Source organism: Phocoena sinus, chromosome 2, assembly GCF_008692025.1.
Source record: "Phocoena sinus isolate mPhoSin1 chromosome 2, mPhoSin1.pri, whole genome shotgun sequence".
Lineage (NCBI taxonomy): Eukaryota > Metazoa > Chordata > Mammalia > Artiodactyla > Phocoenidae > Phocoena > Phocoena sinus.
Genome location: NC_045764.1, coordinates 114,650,586 through 114,666,604, shown reverse-complemented (window position 1 = coordinate 114,666,604; position 16,019 = coordinate 114,650,586). Strand labels below are relative to the sequence as shown.

At 40.3% G+C, this 16,019-nt stretch overlaps 1 protein-coding gene and 1 pseudogene across 9 annotated transcripts in view; one reads left to right on the top strand and one right to left on the bottom strand.

The window, feature by feature from the left end:
* Window positions 1–211: 211 nt before the first annotated feature.
* RALGAPA1 (Ral GTPase activating protein catalytic subunit alpha 1) overlaps window positions 212–16,019 on the top strand; it is a 220,641-nt gene continuing 204,833 nt past the window's right edge. For all 9 annotated transcript variants that reach the window (XR_004348438.1, XM_032622552.1, XM_032622551.1 and 6 more), the window contains exon 1: window positions 212–841. Coding sequence is in view for 8 of the 9 variants with exons in the window: in XM_032622552.1 (XP_032478443.1) it covers window positions 736–841 (106 nt within the window). In the remaining variant the exon portion in view is untranslated. The remainder of the gene's footprint in view (window positions 842–16,019) is intronic.
* Window positions 12,015–13,980, bottom strand: LOC116748908 (annotated as a pseudogene).

Below are 16,019 nucleotides of genomic sequence, written 5' to 3'. Positions count from 1 at the left end.
ACATAGTAAACAGCAGAGACAGGCGGAGGACTTTTAAAACACAAAAACTACTCGGGGAGCTTGTCTAAGAGTCACTAGGCTTACAAAAGCGCACGCAGGAATTATCTTCCCTGACTTTCTCGGGCTCCTCCTCTGGCTGCTTGCACAGGAAACCAAAGCGGGGTAATGTCACGGGTGATCTCACGCTGGCATGACGTCAAGAACCCTTGACGTCAGAAGGCGGTTGCCACGGGGACCATTCGCCACCGACGGCAAAGTCGTGAAACCCACCAGCACGCTCAGTCTCTGTGTCGGCCTCTATAGAGTCTAAGCTGCTAAAGAATCTTTAACCTTAAGGGGGCCTCAGGGAGAGAGGAGTGGTGCCGCTGCCGCCGAGAGCCCCACCTCCGCGGCTCCGGGTCCTGGGTACCGGGCCCCGGCCTGTGGCGGCGAGCGGCGGCCGCGGCGGCGGCGGCGAAGGCGGTCGACCCGCTTGGGTCTCCTTTGCTCCGTGCAGGGCTGGGAGAGGGGAGCCGCCATATTGGAGCCGGAGCCGAAGGTGCTTTACAGCCGGCGCGCGAGGCGGGTGGAGGTGGCGGCACTGGCCTGGATCTGGGAGGAGTCGGCCGCGCCGGGGCCCGCAAGGCTGGGGAGTGAATGAGCTGCTCACGCTAGTCTCCCCCCGCCCATTCCCTCCACTTGCCGCCTCCGGGACCGGGCCGGGAGGGGGCCGGAGTCGGCCGTGGCGGAGGCAGGATGTTCTCCAAGAAGCCGCACGGAGACGTGAAGAAGTCTACCCAGAAGGTGCTGGACACCAAGAAGGACGCGCTGACCCGCCTCAAGCACCTGCGCATTGTCATCGGTGAGGGGCGAGGGGTGGTGGCGCCTGGAGGCCTGGTTTGTCCGGCCTTCCCTCTCCTGGGAGCCCCTGGGGACTCTCCCTCCGCCCTGGCGCGATGCGGGAGTAGAGGGCGAGGCGTCGCCTCTGCAGAGACGCGGGAGGGCGGATAATTTGGGGAAGGGAACCCTTGGCAGTTGGCAAGCACTAGTCACACTAACACGGGGTTTTCTCATTTTGAGTTAATAACCCGAACTCTTTTTAAAAAACACTTATTACTCTAAAGACTTAGATTATTTTAGTCTTTCGGGAGACTTGGTGTTGCGGATAATGGTGTTTATAGGATATGTTTGTCAGATGACTACCGCCATCCGCACCCAAGTGAAATGAAAAAAAAAAATCTCAGACAATATAAGCCTTACTCTTTCAAGTTTCTTGGCTAAGGAGAGCGAAGAGGAAGCAGTTATACCTCTTTGGGAAATGGGTGGCTCCCAAAAAGCTTGTGGGAAAGAGACCCGCCCTTGTTAATGCACCTTGTTCATAATTACTGTCATTTAGAGGTGGAACATTATTAATTATAGAAAACAAGGTAGTTTATAGCTTCCTTTGCTTTTCGAGAATTATATAGAATTCTATTTTTAATTAAAATTTTCTTACCGTCTGTTGCCCTCTGTTTTGCTGGCCGACCAAACTGCTCTTTGAGTTGTGGATATGGTGTTAAAGGAATTTTTTGGACGCTTGGTCATTTCTCGGGCTGGTAAGGGCTGTAATAATACTTATGGAGCAACTGGTCCAATACTTGGATCTTTTTAGATGAAATCTGAGATGAAGAGGAAAGTTAGTTTGCCCTTGTTGATGCAGAGAGTTAATGGCAGAACTGAGTTTAGAACCCAGATGCCTGAATCCTAGTTGAGAGTTTGTCATCTCAGGCTCTCTTCCTAAAGAATGTTCGTTTCGAAAAATGACGTTTATTCAGTGACATGTCCTTTATTTGAGGTGCATGTTTCTCTACTATATGGTTTACTCATACCAACAGGATAACACCAATACCTAACATTTGTATGGTACTTTACTGTTTACAGAATGACTTCACATAAATTATAATTAATCCTCACAATAACTCTAGAGTTAGTTAAATTATTATCCTTCATTTTTTACAAATGAGAAAGCTGAAGTTTGGGAATGTTAAGTGGTCATCCCGCTACTAGGAGGCAGAACCAGAACTGGAACCCAGATTTCATGTCTCCAGTTTGATTTTTACTCTTTCTACATTGATGGCAGCAAATCTATATCACAAGTAAATTGTGTTTATTCCTGTGGAATAGTAAGAAAGCAGTTAAATCCAGTTTAGCAATGTAAAAAGATTTTTTCAAGAAAATATAAATCTTCTAAATATAGTTGAGATTGTCATCTTTTTATTTAAATTCTGTTTGAGAGTTAAGCTGTTGAAGAAAAATTTGGCTAGGAGACTGAGACAGGGAAAGTTAGTGTGTGGATGTAGGAGATTTATCACAGATAGTGGCAGTTTGAAATTGAAGACTTAATGGAATTTGATACCGACTTGGGACAAACTGTAGGCTGGGTAATGGCAGAGCTATAAAGTTGAGTTCCAATAGAGTATTGACATTTCCTAAATTAACTGCCACAGTTCTTTAGTTATGGAATGGTTAAGAAATAGTTCATATATACTTCTTTGGCATAGAAGTTTTTTTTCCACCCTGGAGACGTGGTCTAAATTAAGAGGTCATACATATCAGATATTTTGTAGTGCCTAGATTTCTCAGTTTGAAAACAAAATAGTTTTTTTTTTTAAAAAAAACCCTTTGCTTTTTAGAAATTTATTTTATTTATTTTTGAATGGAGCATATACTGTACATAAACATTTAAAATATCCTTATGAACCTTCAAATGGAGGACTTTGTGCTTTCAGATACTCCCTGCCCCGTGAGTGGAGGAGGTCCATACGGAGAGATTACTGCACTCATTTTAGAACAGTAATTCTCAACCAGGGACAGTTTTGCTCCCCTGGGGACAGTGAGAATGTCTGGAGACACTTTCGGTTGTCACAATTGGAGAGAGGTGCTACTGGCATCTAGTGGGTAGCAGGTATGCTGCTAAACATCTTGAAACGCACAGGATAATCCCTCACAACAATATTCTAGCTTCAGATGTCAATGGTGCTGAGGTAAACCTTGTCAAAATATAGAACAAAAACAGTTGGACCTCCAAATCCTGCACTTGGTTCTAACATATTAATTAATTGAATAAAATATTCTGTATCTTTAAGTGTTACAGTTACTTTGTTTGAAATATGATTAATGTGATTCCTAAGAAAATGAGTGGGAGAGAGTAGAATGGCAAAGACTGAAAGGTGTCTTAGAGTTCTCCCATTTTGCAGATGGGAGAGCCACTTCAGATCCTTTTTGCAAGTTAAGTGCAGGTTTTACATAAAGTAAACACTGTGAGGAAACTAGTTTGCAGAATAATGGGGCATCGCCAATTACACAGGATTTTGACTTTTGTTTGGTCCCATCTAAACTGTATTTTTAACCTTTAAATGGAACTGCCATTCACTCAGGGTATTTATAGAATTCAGTGCATCCCAATATATGAGAACATAATTTAAACATCTGGTGTAAGCCTTTGTCCTGGCATGTGTTCCCACTAAAGGACAATTCCAGATGAATTTATAGAACTTGGAGGATTTAGATCTAAATCTACTGTTTATTGATATTGCTGTGTGTTTGATTTTTAGGAACTGGAAGTTAGAATTATTAAAAAATAGAAATAAGGCCTTGTCTAGTTGCTGAAGTTTCATGTTGACCTCTCCCCCTGCCCCCTTTGTTTTTTGGGGGTTTTTTACAATTAATGGCCTTAAGATAATGATAGTAAGTTAGCAGGTAACTTGGTATCTAACTAAATGGCTAACATAATTCTCAGCATGAAGTGGATATTGAGTAAATGTTATTGATAATTTTCTTGTATGGCAAGGTAACAGTTCAGTCTTCCCAACTTAAAAAAAAAGATAAGCGCTTATTAGCTAATAAATATATTGATTATTGTTGGATCATTCTTTTTAGTAGCTTTATTGAGGTGTAATTGACAGAAAATAAATCACACATATTTAAAGCATATAATTGAATGCTTTTTCAAAAATTGAAGTACAGGTGATGTACAATATTATATAAGTTACAGGTGTAAAATACAATGATTCACAATTTTTAAAGGTTATACTCCATTTATAGTTATAAAATATTGGCTATATTCTCCATGTTGTACAATATATCCTTTTAGCTTATTTTATGCATAGTAGTTTGTACCTCTTAATCCCCTACCCCTATATTGCACCTCTCCCCTTCCCTCTCCCCACTGGTGACTACTAGTTTGTTCTCTATATCTGTGAGGCTACTGTTTTTGTTATATTCACTGTTTTCTTGTATTTTTTAGATTCCACATATAAGTGATATCATACAGTATTTGTCTTTCTTTGACTTATTTCACTTAGCGTAATACCCTCCAAGTCCACCCATGTTGCTACAAATGGCAATATTTCATTCTTTTTTATGGCTAAGTAGCATTCCATTGTGTATATACACCATATCTTCTTTATCCTTTCATCCATTGATGGACACTTAGGTTGTTTCCATTGTAAATAATGCTGCTATGAACATTGGGGTAATTGAGTACATACATATACCTATACATATACATATTTTTGACGTACATATACCTTGTGAAGCCATCATGACAATCAAGATTAGGAACGTAGACAATCAAGAAAATAAATATATCTGTAACCTCCCGAAGTTTCCTTTTGCCCCTTTGTAATCCCTTCCTCTCACCCTTACTTGCCTGCCATCCTACCCCTTCCCTGGGCAACCACTGATCTGCTCTCCAATACATTAGTTTGTATTTTATATATATATGGAATTGACAGTATTTACTCTTTTTTGATTGGTTTCTTCTACTCAGCATACTTTGAAATTCCTCTATTTGTTTTGTGGTGGCGTGTCTATAGTACTTTGCTCTTATTGCTGAGTAATATTCCATTGTATGGATATGTTATAATTTGATTATCCCATTCACATGTTGATGGACATGTGGGTTTTCAGTTTTGGACTATTCCATATAAAACTGCTGTGAGATGTACGTGTTATATAGATATATGCTTTCTTTTCTCTTGGAATAAATACTTAGGAATGGCATGGATGGATCCTATGGCAGTTGTATGTTTCTTTTTAGAAGCTGATATACTGTTTTTTGTATTTTTACCATTTTACATCCTTACAAGCAGTGTGTGAGAGTTCTAGTTCCTCCACAAATGCACCAACACCACTTGGTATGGTATTTCTTTCTCTTGTCAGCCACTATAATAAGTTATGTAGTGGATATAATTAGCGTTTCCCTGATATCTAATAACATTGAGCTTCTTTTCATGTGCTTAATTTGCCATTGTATAACTTCTTTGATGAAATCAAGTACAAATCTTTCACCTATTTTTAAATTGAGTTTTTTGCTTTCTTATTTAGTTTTGAAAATTCTGTAGATATTCTGGATACAAGTACTTTATCAGATACATGATTTGCAAAGATTTTTTTTTCCCCCAGTCTTTGGATGTCTTTTAATTCTATTCTTAGAAGGAGTAGGAATTCTTAATTTTGATAAAGTCAATGTATCAAGTTTTTCTTTTATGGTTTATGCTTTTGGTGTTGTATCTGAAATCTTTGCCCAAAGTCAAGGTCACAAAAATTTTCTCCTATGTTTTCTTCTAGAGTTTAAAAATTTTAGGATCTATATTTAGGTCTGTGATCCATCTTGAGTTAACTCTGCAAATATGGTTTGAGGTATGGATTGAAGTTTATTTTTTTGCATATGGATATCCAAATTTTCCAGCACCATTTGTTGAAAATGACTGCCCTTTCTCCACTGAATTGCCTTTGTACGTTTTCCAAAACTCAGTTTTCTATATATGCATGGTTCTATTTTGGGACTCTGTTTTGTTCTGGTGATCTGTTTGTCTGTGTTGATGCCTGTACCACAGTGGCTTTTTTTTGTTATTGTTACCGTAACTTGGTAATAAATCTTGAAATTAGATGGTGTTGTCCCTCCAACTTTGTTCTTCTTTTTCAAAGGTTTGTGTTTTTTTGGAGTGGTGGGAGGGAGCTATGCCAGGTCCTTTACCTTCCCGTATGGGTTTTAAAATTAGCTTGTCAGTTTCTCATAAATAAATAAACAAACAAACAAATTCTTGCTGGGGTTTTGATCGGGATTGTGATGAATTTGTAGGTCACTTTGGGAAAAATTGACAATATTGAATTCTCTGACTCATGAACAAGGTATGTTTCTTTATTTTATATAGGGCTTCTTTAATTTCTCTAGCAGCATTTTATACTTTTTAATCTACAGGTTTTACACATCTTTTGTCACTTATCCCTAAATATTTTCTACTTTTGATACCGTTGTAAATGATATCTTCATGACCATTTTTTAAAAAAATTTAATTTATTTATTTTATTTTTGGCTGCATTGGGTTTTCGTTGCTGCACGTGGGCTTTTCTCTAGTTGTGGTGAGCGGGGGCTGCTCTTCGTTGTGGTACGTGGGCCTCTCATTGAGGTGGCCTCTCTTGTTGCCGAGCACGGACTCTAGACGCGTGGCTCAGTAGTTGTGGCTTGCGGGCTCTAGAACTCAGGCTCAGTAGTTGTGGTGCATGGGCTTAATTGCTCTGCGGCATGTGGGATCTTCCCAGACCAGGGATCGAATCCGTGTGCCCCGCACTGGCAGGCAGACTCTTAACCACTGCACCACCGGGGAAGCCCCTTCATGACTATTTCTGATTGCTAGTAAAAGGAAATGCAGTTGATTTTCATATATTGAGCTTGTATCCTGAAACCTTGCTAAACGCACTTATTAGTATTTTATAGATTTCATGGGATTTTTTGTTTTTTACATGCATGATCTCATTGTCTGTGAATAAAGATGGTCTTGCTTCTTTTTAACCTGGATGCCTTTATATCTTTTTCTTGTCTTGAACTTATTGGAATCTCTAGCACAGTGTAGAATAGAAGTGGTGAGAGTGGACATCCTTGTCTTTTTCTTGATCTTAAGGGTAAAGTGATCAGGTTTTTACCATACAGTATGATGTTAATTGTAGGTTTTTTACAGATGCCCTTTGTTATGTTGAGAAAGTTTTATTCCCTTTCTAGTTTGCTGAGAGTTTTCATCAAGAATAGATATTAGATATGTCAAATGCTTTTTCTGTTTCTATTGAGGTTAACAGGTTTTTAAATTTTTTTCATTCTGTTAATGTGATAAATTATAGTCATGGATTTTCAAGTGTTAAATCAACTGCAATCCTCTGCAAACCTAAGTTGATTGTAATATGTCATTTTTATATATTGTTGGATTTGATACTCTAAAACATTTGTAATTTTGTAATTATGTTTATGAGGGATATTGGTCTGTACTTTTCTTGTAATGTTTTTGCTTTTGTATAACAGGTAATGTTAGCCTTATAATATTAATTGAGAAGCATTCCTTTCTTTTCAGTTTTCTGGAATTGTTTATGTAAAATTGGTATCATTTTTTTCCTTAAATGTTTGGTAGAATTCACCAATGAAGCCATCTAGATATGGAGTTTTCTTTGAGGGAAGGTTTTTAACTACTTTAGTAGTTAGAGGGCTGTTCAGGTTATCTGTTTCTTCTTGAGAGAACATTGGTAGTTTGTATCGTTCAAGGGATTTTCCGATTTCATATAAGTTGTCAGATTTATAGGTATAAAGTTGTTCATAATGCTCCGTTATTGTCCTTTGATATCTATAGAATCTGTGATGATGTCACCCCTCTTATTCCTAATTTGTCTTTCTTTCCTGATCACTCTGGCTGGAGGCTTATCTCTTTTATTGATTGTCTAGAAGGACCAGTTTGTGGCTTCATTGATTTTTCTCTGTTTTTCTGTTTTTATTTCATTGATTTCTGCTTTGGTCTTTATTATTCCCTTTTTCTGCTTAGTCTTAGTTTAATTTGCTCTTTTTGTAGCCTCTTAAAGTGTAAACTGAGGTTATTGATTTGAGGCCTTTTTCTGTCTAATGTAGGCATTTGGTGATATAAATTTTCCCCTAAACAGCATCCCACAAATTATGGTATTTTGTATTTTCATTTACAGCTAGGTCCAAAAAATGTGTTCTAACTTCCCTTTTGATTTCTTCTTTGATCCATACAAGTGTGTTTTTTAGCTTCAAATATTGGTGGATTATCCTGATATCTTTCTGTTATTGATTTCTAATTTGATTTCATTATAGTCAGAAAACATGTTTTATGACTTGAATTCTTTAAAATTTATCGAAATTTGACAGTCAGGAATATGTTTTAACTTGATGGATGTTCCATAGTCGCTTGAAAACAGTATATATTCTGCTTTTGGTGGGTTGAATGTTTGAAAAATGTCAGGATAAGTTGTTTGATAGTATTGTTCAGGTCTCCTATATCCTTGCTGAATTTGTCTCCTTGTTTTTACAAGTTATTGACGGGGGGCTGAAATTTCTGACTGTAATTGGGGGTTTGTCTATTTCTTTTTGAGTTCTATCAGATCTTGCTTAATGTATTTTGAAGCTCTGTTATTAGGTGTCTAAACATTTAGGGTTATTATTTCCTCTTGATAAATTGAGTTCTTTAGCATTATGAAATGATATCTTTTTTTTTTTTTTTTTTTTTTTTTTTTTGCGGTACGCAGGCCTCTCACTGTTGTGGCCTCTCCCGTTGCGGAGCACAGCCTCCGGACGCGCAGGCTCAGCGGCCATGGCTCACGGGCCCAGCCGCTTCGCGGCATGTGGGATCTTCCCGGACCGGGGCACGAACCCGTGTCCCCTGCATCAGCAGGCAGACTCTCAACCACTGCGCCACCAGGGAAGCCCATGAAATGATATCTTTAACCTTGGTAATAGTCTTTGCTCTGGAATCTACTTTGATAGTAATATATAGACTTCTGCTTTCATTGACTAATATATATTTTCCTGTATTTTTAATCTATTTGTTTCTTTATATAAAGTGGATTTCTTGGTGGCAGTATATATTTGAGTCTTAATTTTTATTCTAATCTAAGAATCTCGGCCTTTGAATTGAGATGTTGGATGACTTTTTTTTTCTTTGTCACTGTGCTGTTCATTATATCCCCAGAACTTATTTATCTTATAACTAAAAATTTATACCTTTTCACTCTCTTCACCCATTTTCCCCACCCCTACCTCCTGCCTCAACCACCATTCTGTTCTCTGTTTCTATGAGTTTGCTGTCTTTAAATTTCACATATAAGCGAGATCATACAATATTTGTCTTTCTCTGTCTTATTTCACTTAGCATGATGCCCTCAAAGTCTACCTATGCTGTAGCAAATGACAGGATTTTCTTCTTTTTTTTGACTGAATAATATTCCTTTGTATGGACATACACATGTCCATACAAATGAGTATATATCACATTTTCTTTATCCATTCATCTGTTGCCAGACACTTAGGTTGTTTCCATGTCTTGGCTGTTGTAAATAATGCTGCACTGAACATGGGAGTGCAGATATCTCTTCAAAGTAGTGGTTTCGTCTCCTTTGGGTATATACCCAGAAGTAGAATTGCTGGATCATGTGGTAGTTCTATTGTTAATTTTTTAAAAAAAATTTATTTATTTATTTTTGGCTGTGTTGGGTCTTCAGTGCTGTGCGTGGGCTTTCTCTAGTTGCGGCAAGTGGGGGCTACTCGTCGTTGTGGTGCGTGGGCTTCTCATTGCGGTGGCTTCTCTTGTTGCGGAGCACAGGCTCTAGGCACATGGGCTTCAGTAGTTGTGGTGCGTGGGCTCACTAGTTGTGGCTTGTGGGCTCTAGAGCGCAGGCTCAGTAGTTGTGGCATGTGGGCTTAGTTGCTCCGTGGCATGTGGGATCTCCCTGGACCAGGGATTTAACCTGTGTCCTCTGCATTGGCAGGTGGATTCTTAACCACTGCATCACAAGGTAAGTTCCCCTTTTTTTTTAACATTTTTTTTTTTTTAATTTCTTGGCCACGCTGCCTGAGGTGGGATCTTAGTTCCCCAACCAGGGATCAAACCCATGCCCCCTGCAGTGGTAGCATGGAGTCTTAACCACTGGACTGCCGGAAAGTCCCTCTATTGTTAACTTTTTGAGGAACCTTTATACTATTTTTCATAGTGACTGCACAAATCTACATTTCCACACAACTGATTTTTGTATGTTGATTTTGTATTGTGTAATTGTACTGAATTCATTTATTAGTCTGATAGTTTTCTAGTGGAGTCTTTAGGGTTTTCTATATTATAAGATCATGTCATGTGCAAACAGAAACAGGTATACTTCTTCCTTTCAGATTTTGTTGGCTTTTATTTTTTCTTTTTCTTTTGCCAAATTGCTCTGGCCAGGACTTCCAATACTGTGTCGAATAGGAGTAATGAGAGTGGGCACCTTGCTCTTTCAGCTTTTCACCATTGAATATGATGTTAGCTGTAGACTTGTCATATATGACCTTTATTATGTGGCAGTACATTCCCTCTATACCCAGTTTGTTGAGAGTATTTATTATGAATGTGATGTTGAGTTTTTTTAAAATGCTTTTTCTGTATCTGTTGAGATGATCATATGACTTTTAACCTTCATTTTGTTAATCTGTGAATCACATTGGTTAATTTGTGATGTTTGAACCATTCTTGCATGCCTGGAATAAATCCCGCTTAATCATGGTTATGATCCTTTTAATATATTGTTGCGTTTGGTTTGCCAATGCTTTGTTAAGGATCTATGTTTTCCAGGTATATTGGCCTGTAACATTCTTTTCTTTTTTTTTTTTTCTTTCTCTGTAGTGATTTTGTCTGGCTATGTTATCAGGGTAATTGCTAGCTTTACAAAATGAGTTTGGAAGTACTCCCTCTGTTTCCATTATATGGAAAAGAGTTTGAGAAAGATTGGTATGAATTCTTTAAATGTTTGACAGAATTCACCCGTGAAGCCATCTGATTCTGGACATTTCTTTGTTAGGAGGTTTTTGATTACTGATTTAGTCTCATTACTTGTAATTGTTCATTTCAGATTCAGACCAATAACTTGCCATTTAGATCTGGATGACATACATTTAAAGTCATTATTGATTTGTTTGAGTTTGATTTAAGTTTGTATCTGTTCTCTTGCTGTTTTCTATTTGGCTTATCTTTTCTTAGTTTTCTGTTTTCCCTTTTTTTATATTAGTTGAATACATTTATGATTTTTTAAAAATGTCTTTGTCTTATTAGCTATAATCTTTTATTTTAGTTGTTGCTATATGATTTATAGTATGATTTATATATCTTCAACTTCCCAGAGTCTACTTACTATTAAGTGATATTCTACCACTTCTTGTGTTGTGTAGGAACTTTACAGAGTGTACTTCAATTTCTCTTCCCAGCCTTTATACTTTTCTGGTCATACATTTACTTATATTGATACATGTTGTAAACCCTGCAATTGTTTTGTCTAAGCAAGCAGTTATCTTTTAGATAGTTTTAAATAATGAGGAAAAAGATATATATTTACCCATGTGGTACCATTTCGAGCGCTCTTCATTCCTTTGCAGAGATAGATATTTCCAGCCAGCCAGCATCATTTTGTTTTTGTTGGAAGGATTTCCTTTAACATTTGTTTTGTAATGATGGTCTGCTGGTGATGGATTCCTTATGCTTTTGTTTATGTTAAAAAGTCTTTATTTTTCCTTCTTTTTTGAAAGATGTTTTGCTATGATTAGAATTCTTGGTTGATGGCTTTTTTCCTTTGTCCTTGAAAGATTTTACTCCACTGTCTTTTTGCTTGCATTGTTTCTGATAAGAAGTCTGCTGTTATCTTTTTTTTTTTCCCTCCCAGAAGAGGAAAAAAAGCAAATTTGTTGACGTTGGTAGAAGGGCATGAAGGGAAGGGCTCTTCACCCTTCCCAACATCTTGCATGCTTGGGAGGTTGGGGGCAACAGAAAAATCAGTAGATGGGGGCGCAGGCCCCACTCTGTACAATATAGAAGAATCTGATATAGATAATTGTATAAAAGCCACTTGTCCTCATTTGTGTCCTCTTGCTGGCTGGCCGGGCTGGGGGACTCTGGGGGACAAAGAAGCTGGGTGGTGGGCCAGGACTCAAGGACACCCCATGGTCCCCATCCTCTGGCTGTCCCCTTGCGGTGTTACTTTGGATCTTTGGTGAGGGCATAGCAGAGCTCCAGTGGTTGGGACACTTTCCAGAACTTCTCATTCAGCAGCTCCAGGGTCAGCGAGCCATTCAGTGTCATGAAAGCTCCACCCCCGGGGGCGATGTAGATGGTATACTGCTTTTCGCTGACACCCTCCAGACTGGGCAAGGCAGGCTCTTCAGACCGTCACCTGCTCTGGCACCCCCACCCTCCCTGCCTCCCCCATCAGGTCCTCCAGCGTCAGAGGCGCCCCCTCCAGGCCCTCCTGGCTCCCCTGCCTCTTGCTGATGCCTCCGTTCGAGGGCAGTGCGCAGGGCCAAGTACTTGGAGAGATGATCCACTGTGGCATTCCCAGTTGTCTTCACATACCTAGTCTGGCAGTATTCTCCCTTCTCCACGAGCAGGGGGTGGGGCCGGAACACGAGCTCAGTTTCTCCACCTGGCTCTGGGGGACTGGAAGCCCCAGGAGGGCTTGCTGGGGGGCAAGGTTCCTCCTCCCAGGGTCCCTCCCCGGTCACCGGAGTCTTCAGAACCGGCACCTCCACCCACCCCACCAGTGCCACCTCCCTCTGTCCCTACACTGCTCCCCCAGCGTCTCCTCTATGGGGTCACTTGGGAGCAGGGCCTGGGGCACAGTCAGGGGCGGAGTCTGAGCTCAGTCCTCTCCATCCCCCTCTCCCTCCCCCGGTTCTCATTCCCCCTGACTTATTGTTGTGGTCTGATCTGACCCAGGCATCCGCCATCTCACATGCTGGGCCCTGTGCATGGCCTGCATGCGCAGCCCCTCCTCAGTGCTGGAGCTCAGCACCTGCTGGTTGTGCAGGTGGCTGAGGCGGATGAGCACCCTGTCTTGGTGGGCCTCATATTCCTCCCGGCTGGGGTAGATCTTAGAGATCAGAGCATCGAAGTTGGGGTCTGGCCGCAGAGACCGCTTGGATACCAGCTTCTTTCCGCAGGTAGGGCACTCCTTGTTCCCGCTGCGCAGGGCTGTGACAGTGCAATCAGAGCAGAATCAGTGGAGGTACTCCTTGGTTGTCATCGTATTCTTCAGCATGTCCGGGCAGATGGGGCACATGACCTCTGAATGCAGCAACCGACGGGGAACTGCAATCTATGTGCCATCCATGATGGCTTCCTGGAGGTGTCGATGAGTGGAAAGGCAGTTGGGTGGGTTGGGGGGAAAGGGGTTTTAGAAACAAGTGGTCCATGAACTTGGAGTCTTGAGAAATACAGTGAGATGTCAGAATCTGGGTACCTCACGTTGGCCACTTGAGGAAATTGGGAATTCTAAGAGTAGGAGCTTTGGAATAGGAGGATCTGAGATTTGGTGATAGGCCTAGGGCATGGCACAGATTTTCCATCTGTGGAAGAGTTACTTGGTCAACAGAATTTCTTACAGTGCAGTCCTGGTACTACCTACATAAGAATCCCCTAGGATGCATGTTAAGAATGAAGATTCTAGGGTCCCATCCCATTACTGTATCGCAATGTTACAGGTAGGGGCCAGCGGGAATTCCATTTTTTTTTTTTTTTTTTTCCTTTTTGCGGTACGCGGGCCTCTCACTGCCGTGGCCTCTCCCGTCGCGGAGCACAGGCTCCGGACGCACAGGCCCAGCGGCCATGGCTCACGGGCCCAGCCGCTCCGCGGCACGTGGGATCCTCCCGGACCGGGGCACGAACCCGCGTCCCCTGCATCGGCAGGCGGACTCCCAACCACCGCGCCACCAGGGAAGCCCGGGAATTCCATTTTTAATAAACTCTGAAGGTGAGTCTTACATGCACTGACCTATCATGCGGAACTGAGGAGCGGGGAAGGTAATTTCAGCCTGTTTACTATCTTTCAAATGAATATAGTAATACTTGCTCTACCTCTCTGGCACATCCGAGGGGTCCGGTGGAGCTCATACAGACTCAGTTCCCACGTTTTGCTTTTATTCTGGGCATTCGTCAGCGTCGTCATGGTGACCGGGCACAGACCCCCTACGAGGGCTCCACCGCTGGGGAGGAGGAGAGGTAGGCAGTCTCCAGCCGTCTGCGCTCCCGCCACCACAGCGCCTCTCCCGGTGCCCGGGCTCCCCGGCCGAGTTCACTTGGTCCGCAGCCGCTGCTTAGACAGCAGCTCCTGCCACCGCCGCTGCCATGGCCCGGGCGGTGGGGCCCTAGGTCTGCTATCATCTTTATCTTACTCTGTATGTGTGTATGTATATATATATATATATATATATATATATATATATATATATATATATATAAAATTTATATATATAATTTTTATACATATAATTAATTTTTTTGGATGCTTTTAAGATTTTCTCTTCATCATTGGTTTTGAGCAGTTTGATTATGATGTGCCATGGTGCAGTTTTCTCAATATTTCTTGCCATGGGGTTCATCAAGATTCTTAGATTTGTGGGTTTAGAGTTTTCATAAAGTTTGGAAAACTTTTGGACATTTTCCCCCAGTTATTTCTCCCCTCCCTACTTTTATTTATTTATTCTTTTATTTATTTCATTTATTAGTATATTAAAAAGTATTAATATCAGGTTCATATATTAGGAAGTAGTATTAGTATATTGGAGGGACTCATAGCTTTTGGAAAAGAACTGATATTCTTTTCACTTTTTTAGATTCTTTCTTCTGTTTTATCTTGAGTAGTTCCTATTTCTACTCTTCAAATTCACTAGTCTCTTCTGCTACATGCAATCTGCCATTAATCCCACTAGTTTATTTTTCATCTCAGATGTAGTTTTTATCTAGTTCATTTTGTGTGTGTGTGTATAAAATTATATTGTCTGTATATCTTCTTAGCTTCTTGAACATGTGGAATACAAGTAAAATAACTTAATATCCTCTGCTCATTCTAACATCTCTATCTATTCTGGGTCAGTTCCATCAGTTGATTATTCTTCTCATCCTGGGTTGTTTTCTTGCTTCTTTGTATGCTGAGTAATCTTTGGATGTCTCATATTTGAATTTTACCTTCTTAGCTTCTGGATATTTTTGTATTCCTGTAAATTCTTGAGCTTTTTACTGGGATGCAGTTAAATTACTTGAAAACAGTTTAATCATTTCAGGTCTTGCTTTTAGGGTTTGTTGAGTGGATCCATCTAGGGGTGATTATTACCTACTGTGGGGCAATACCTTCCTGAGTATTCTATTCAGTGCCCACAGGTATGAGGGATTTTTTGTAGCCCCACTCTTGGGAACAGGCGCTGTTCCCCAGCTTATGTGAGTATCTGGTACTGTTCTCTCATATTCTCTCACATAGTACTTTTTCCTGTCTTGGGAAGTTTCCTTGCAAGTATTTATGATCATACTGAAAGAGAACCCTCTCCAGTCTTCAAGGATCTCACTGTATACAGCTCTCTCCTCTTTGGTGCTCTGTCCTGTGGACTCTAATTACCTTGGTTTCCTTGAACTATCAGCTCATTTTCTCAACTTATGGATTCCACTGGCTCTACCTGGATTCCCTTTCCTCTCACCATGGGCTGGAAACTCTTAAGACATTAAACTGGAGTAGCTGAAGGTATACCTCGTTTGTTTGCCATATGTCAGGAATGACTTCCCTTATCTGATGTTCGTACCTGCTTGAAACAGACAAACAAAAGAACAAAAAAACTCCTGAAACATAAACAACAATTTTCAAGACACTGGACATCAGATGCTGATAATAAGAGGTTCTCTTAAATGAATGAGACTGAAAATTGGCTTCATACAAAGCAACTCGGCCCCCATATTTTTACTTTTTTACATTCAGAGAAGAAATTTATGATCAGTTGATTATTGATTGTATCTGAAAAATATCTAATTGTTCTCCAATCTGAATATATTAATGTTTTCAGAAAGAAAATCAGATTAAAATATCTTAGAAAAATAAAAAAAATCTTAGAAAAAAATAACCTAGTGTTCATTAGGTATAAAAAGTAATGTATAAAAGAAACAAGTACCATATATGTTCATTAAGTAAATAACTTGAAAGTGGTATAGATTAACTTGGAA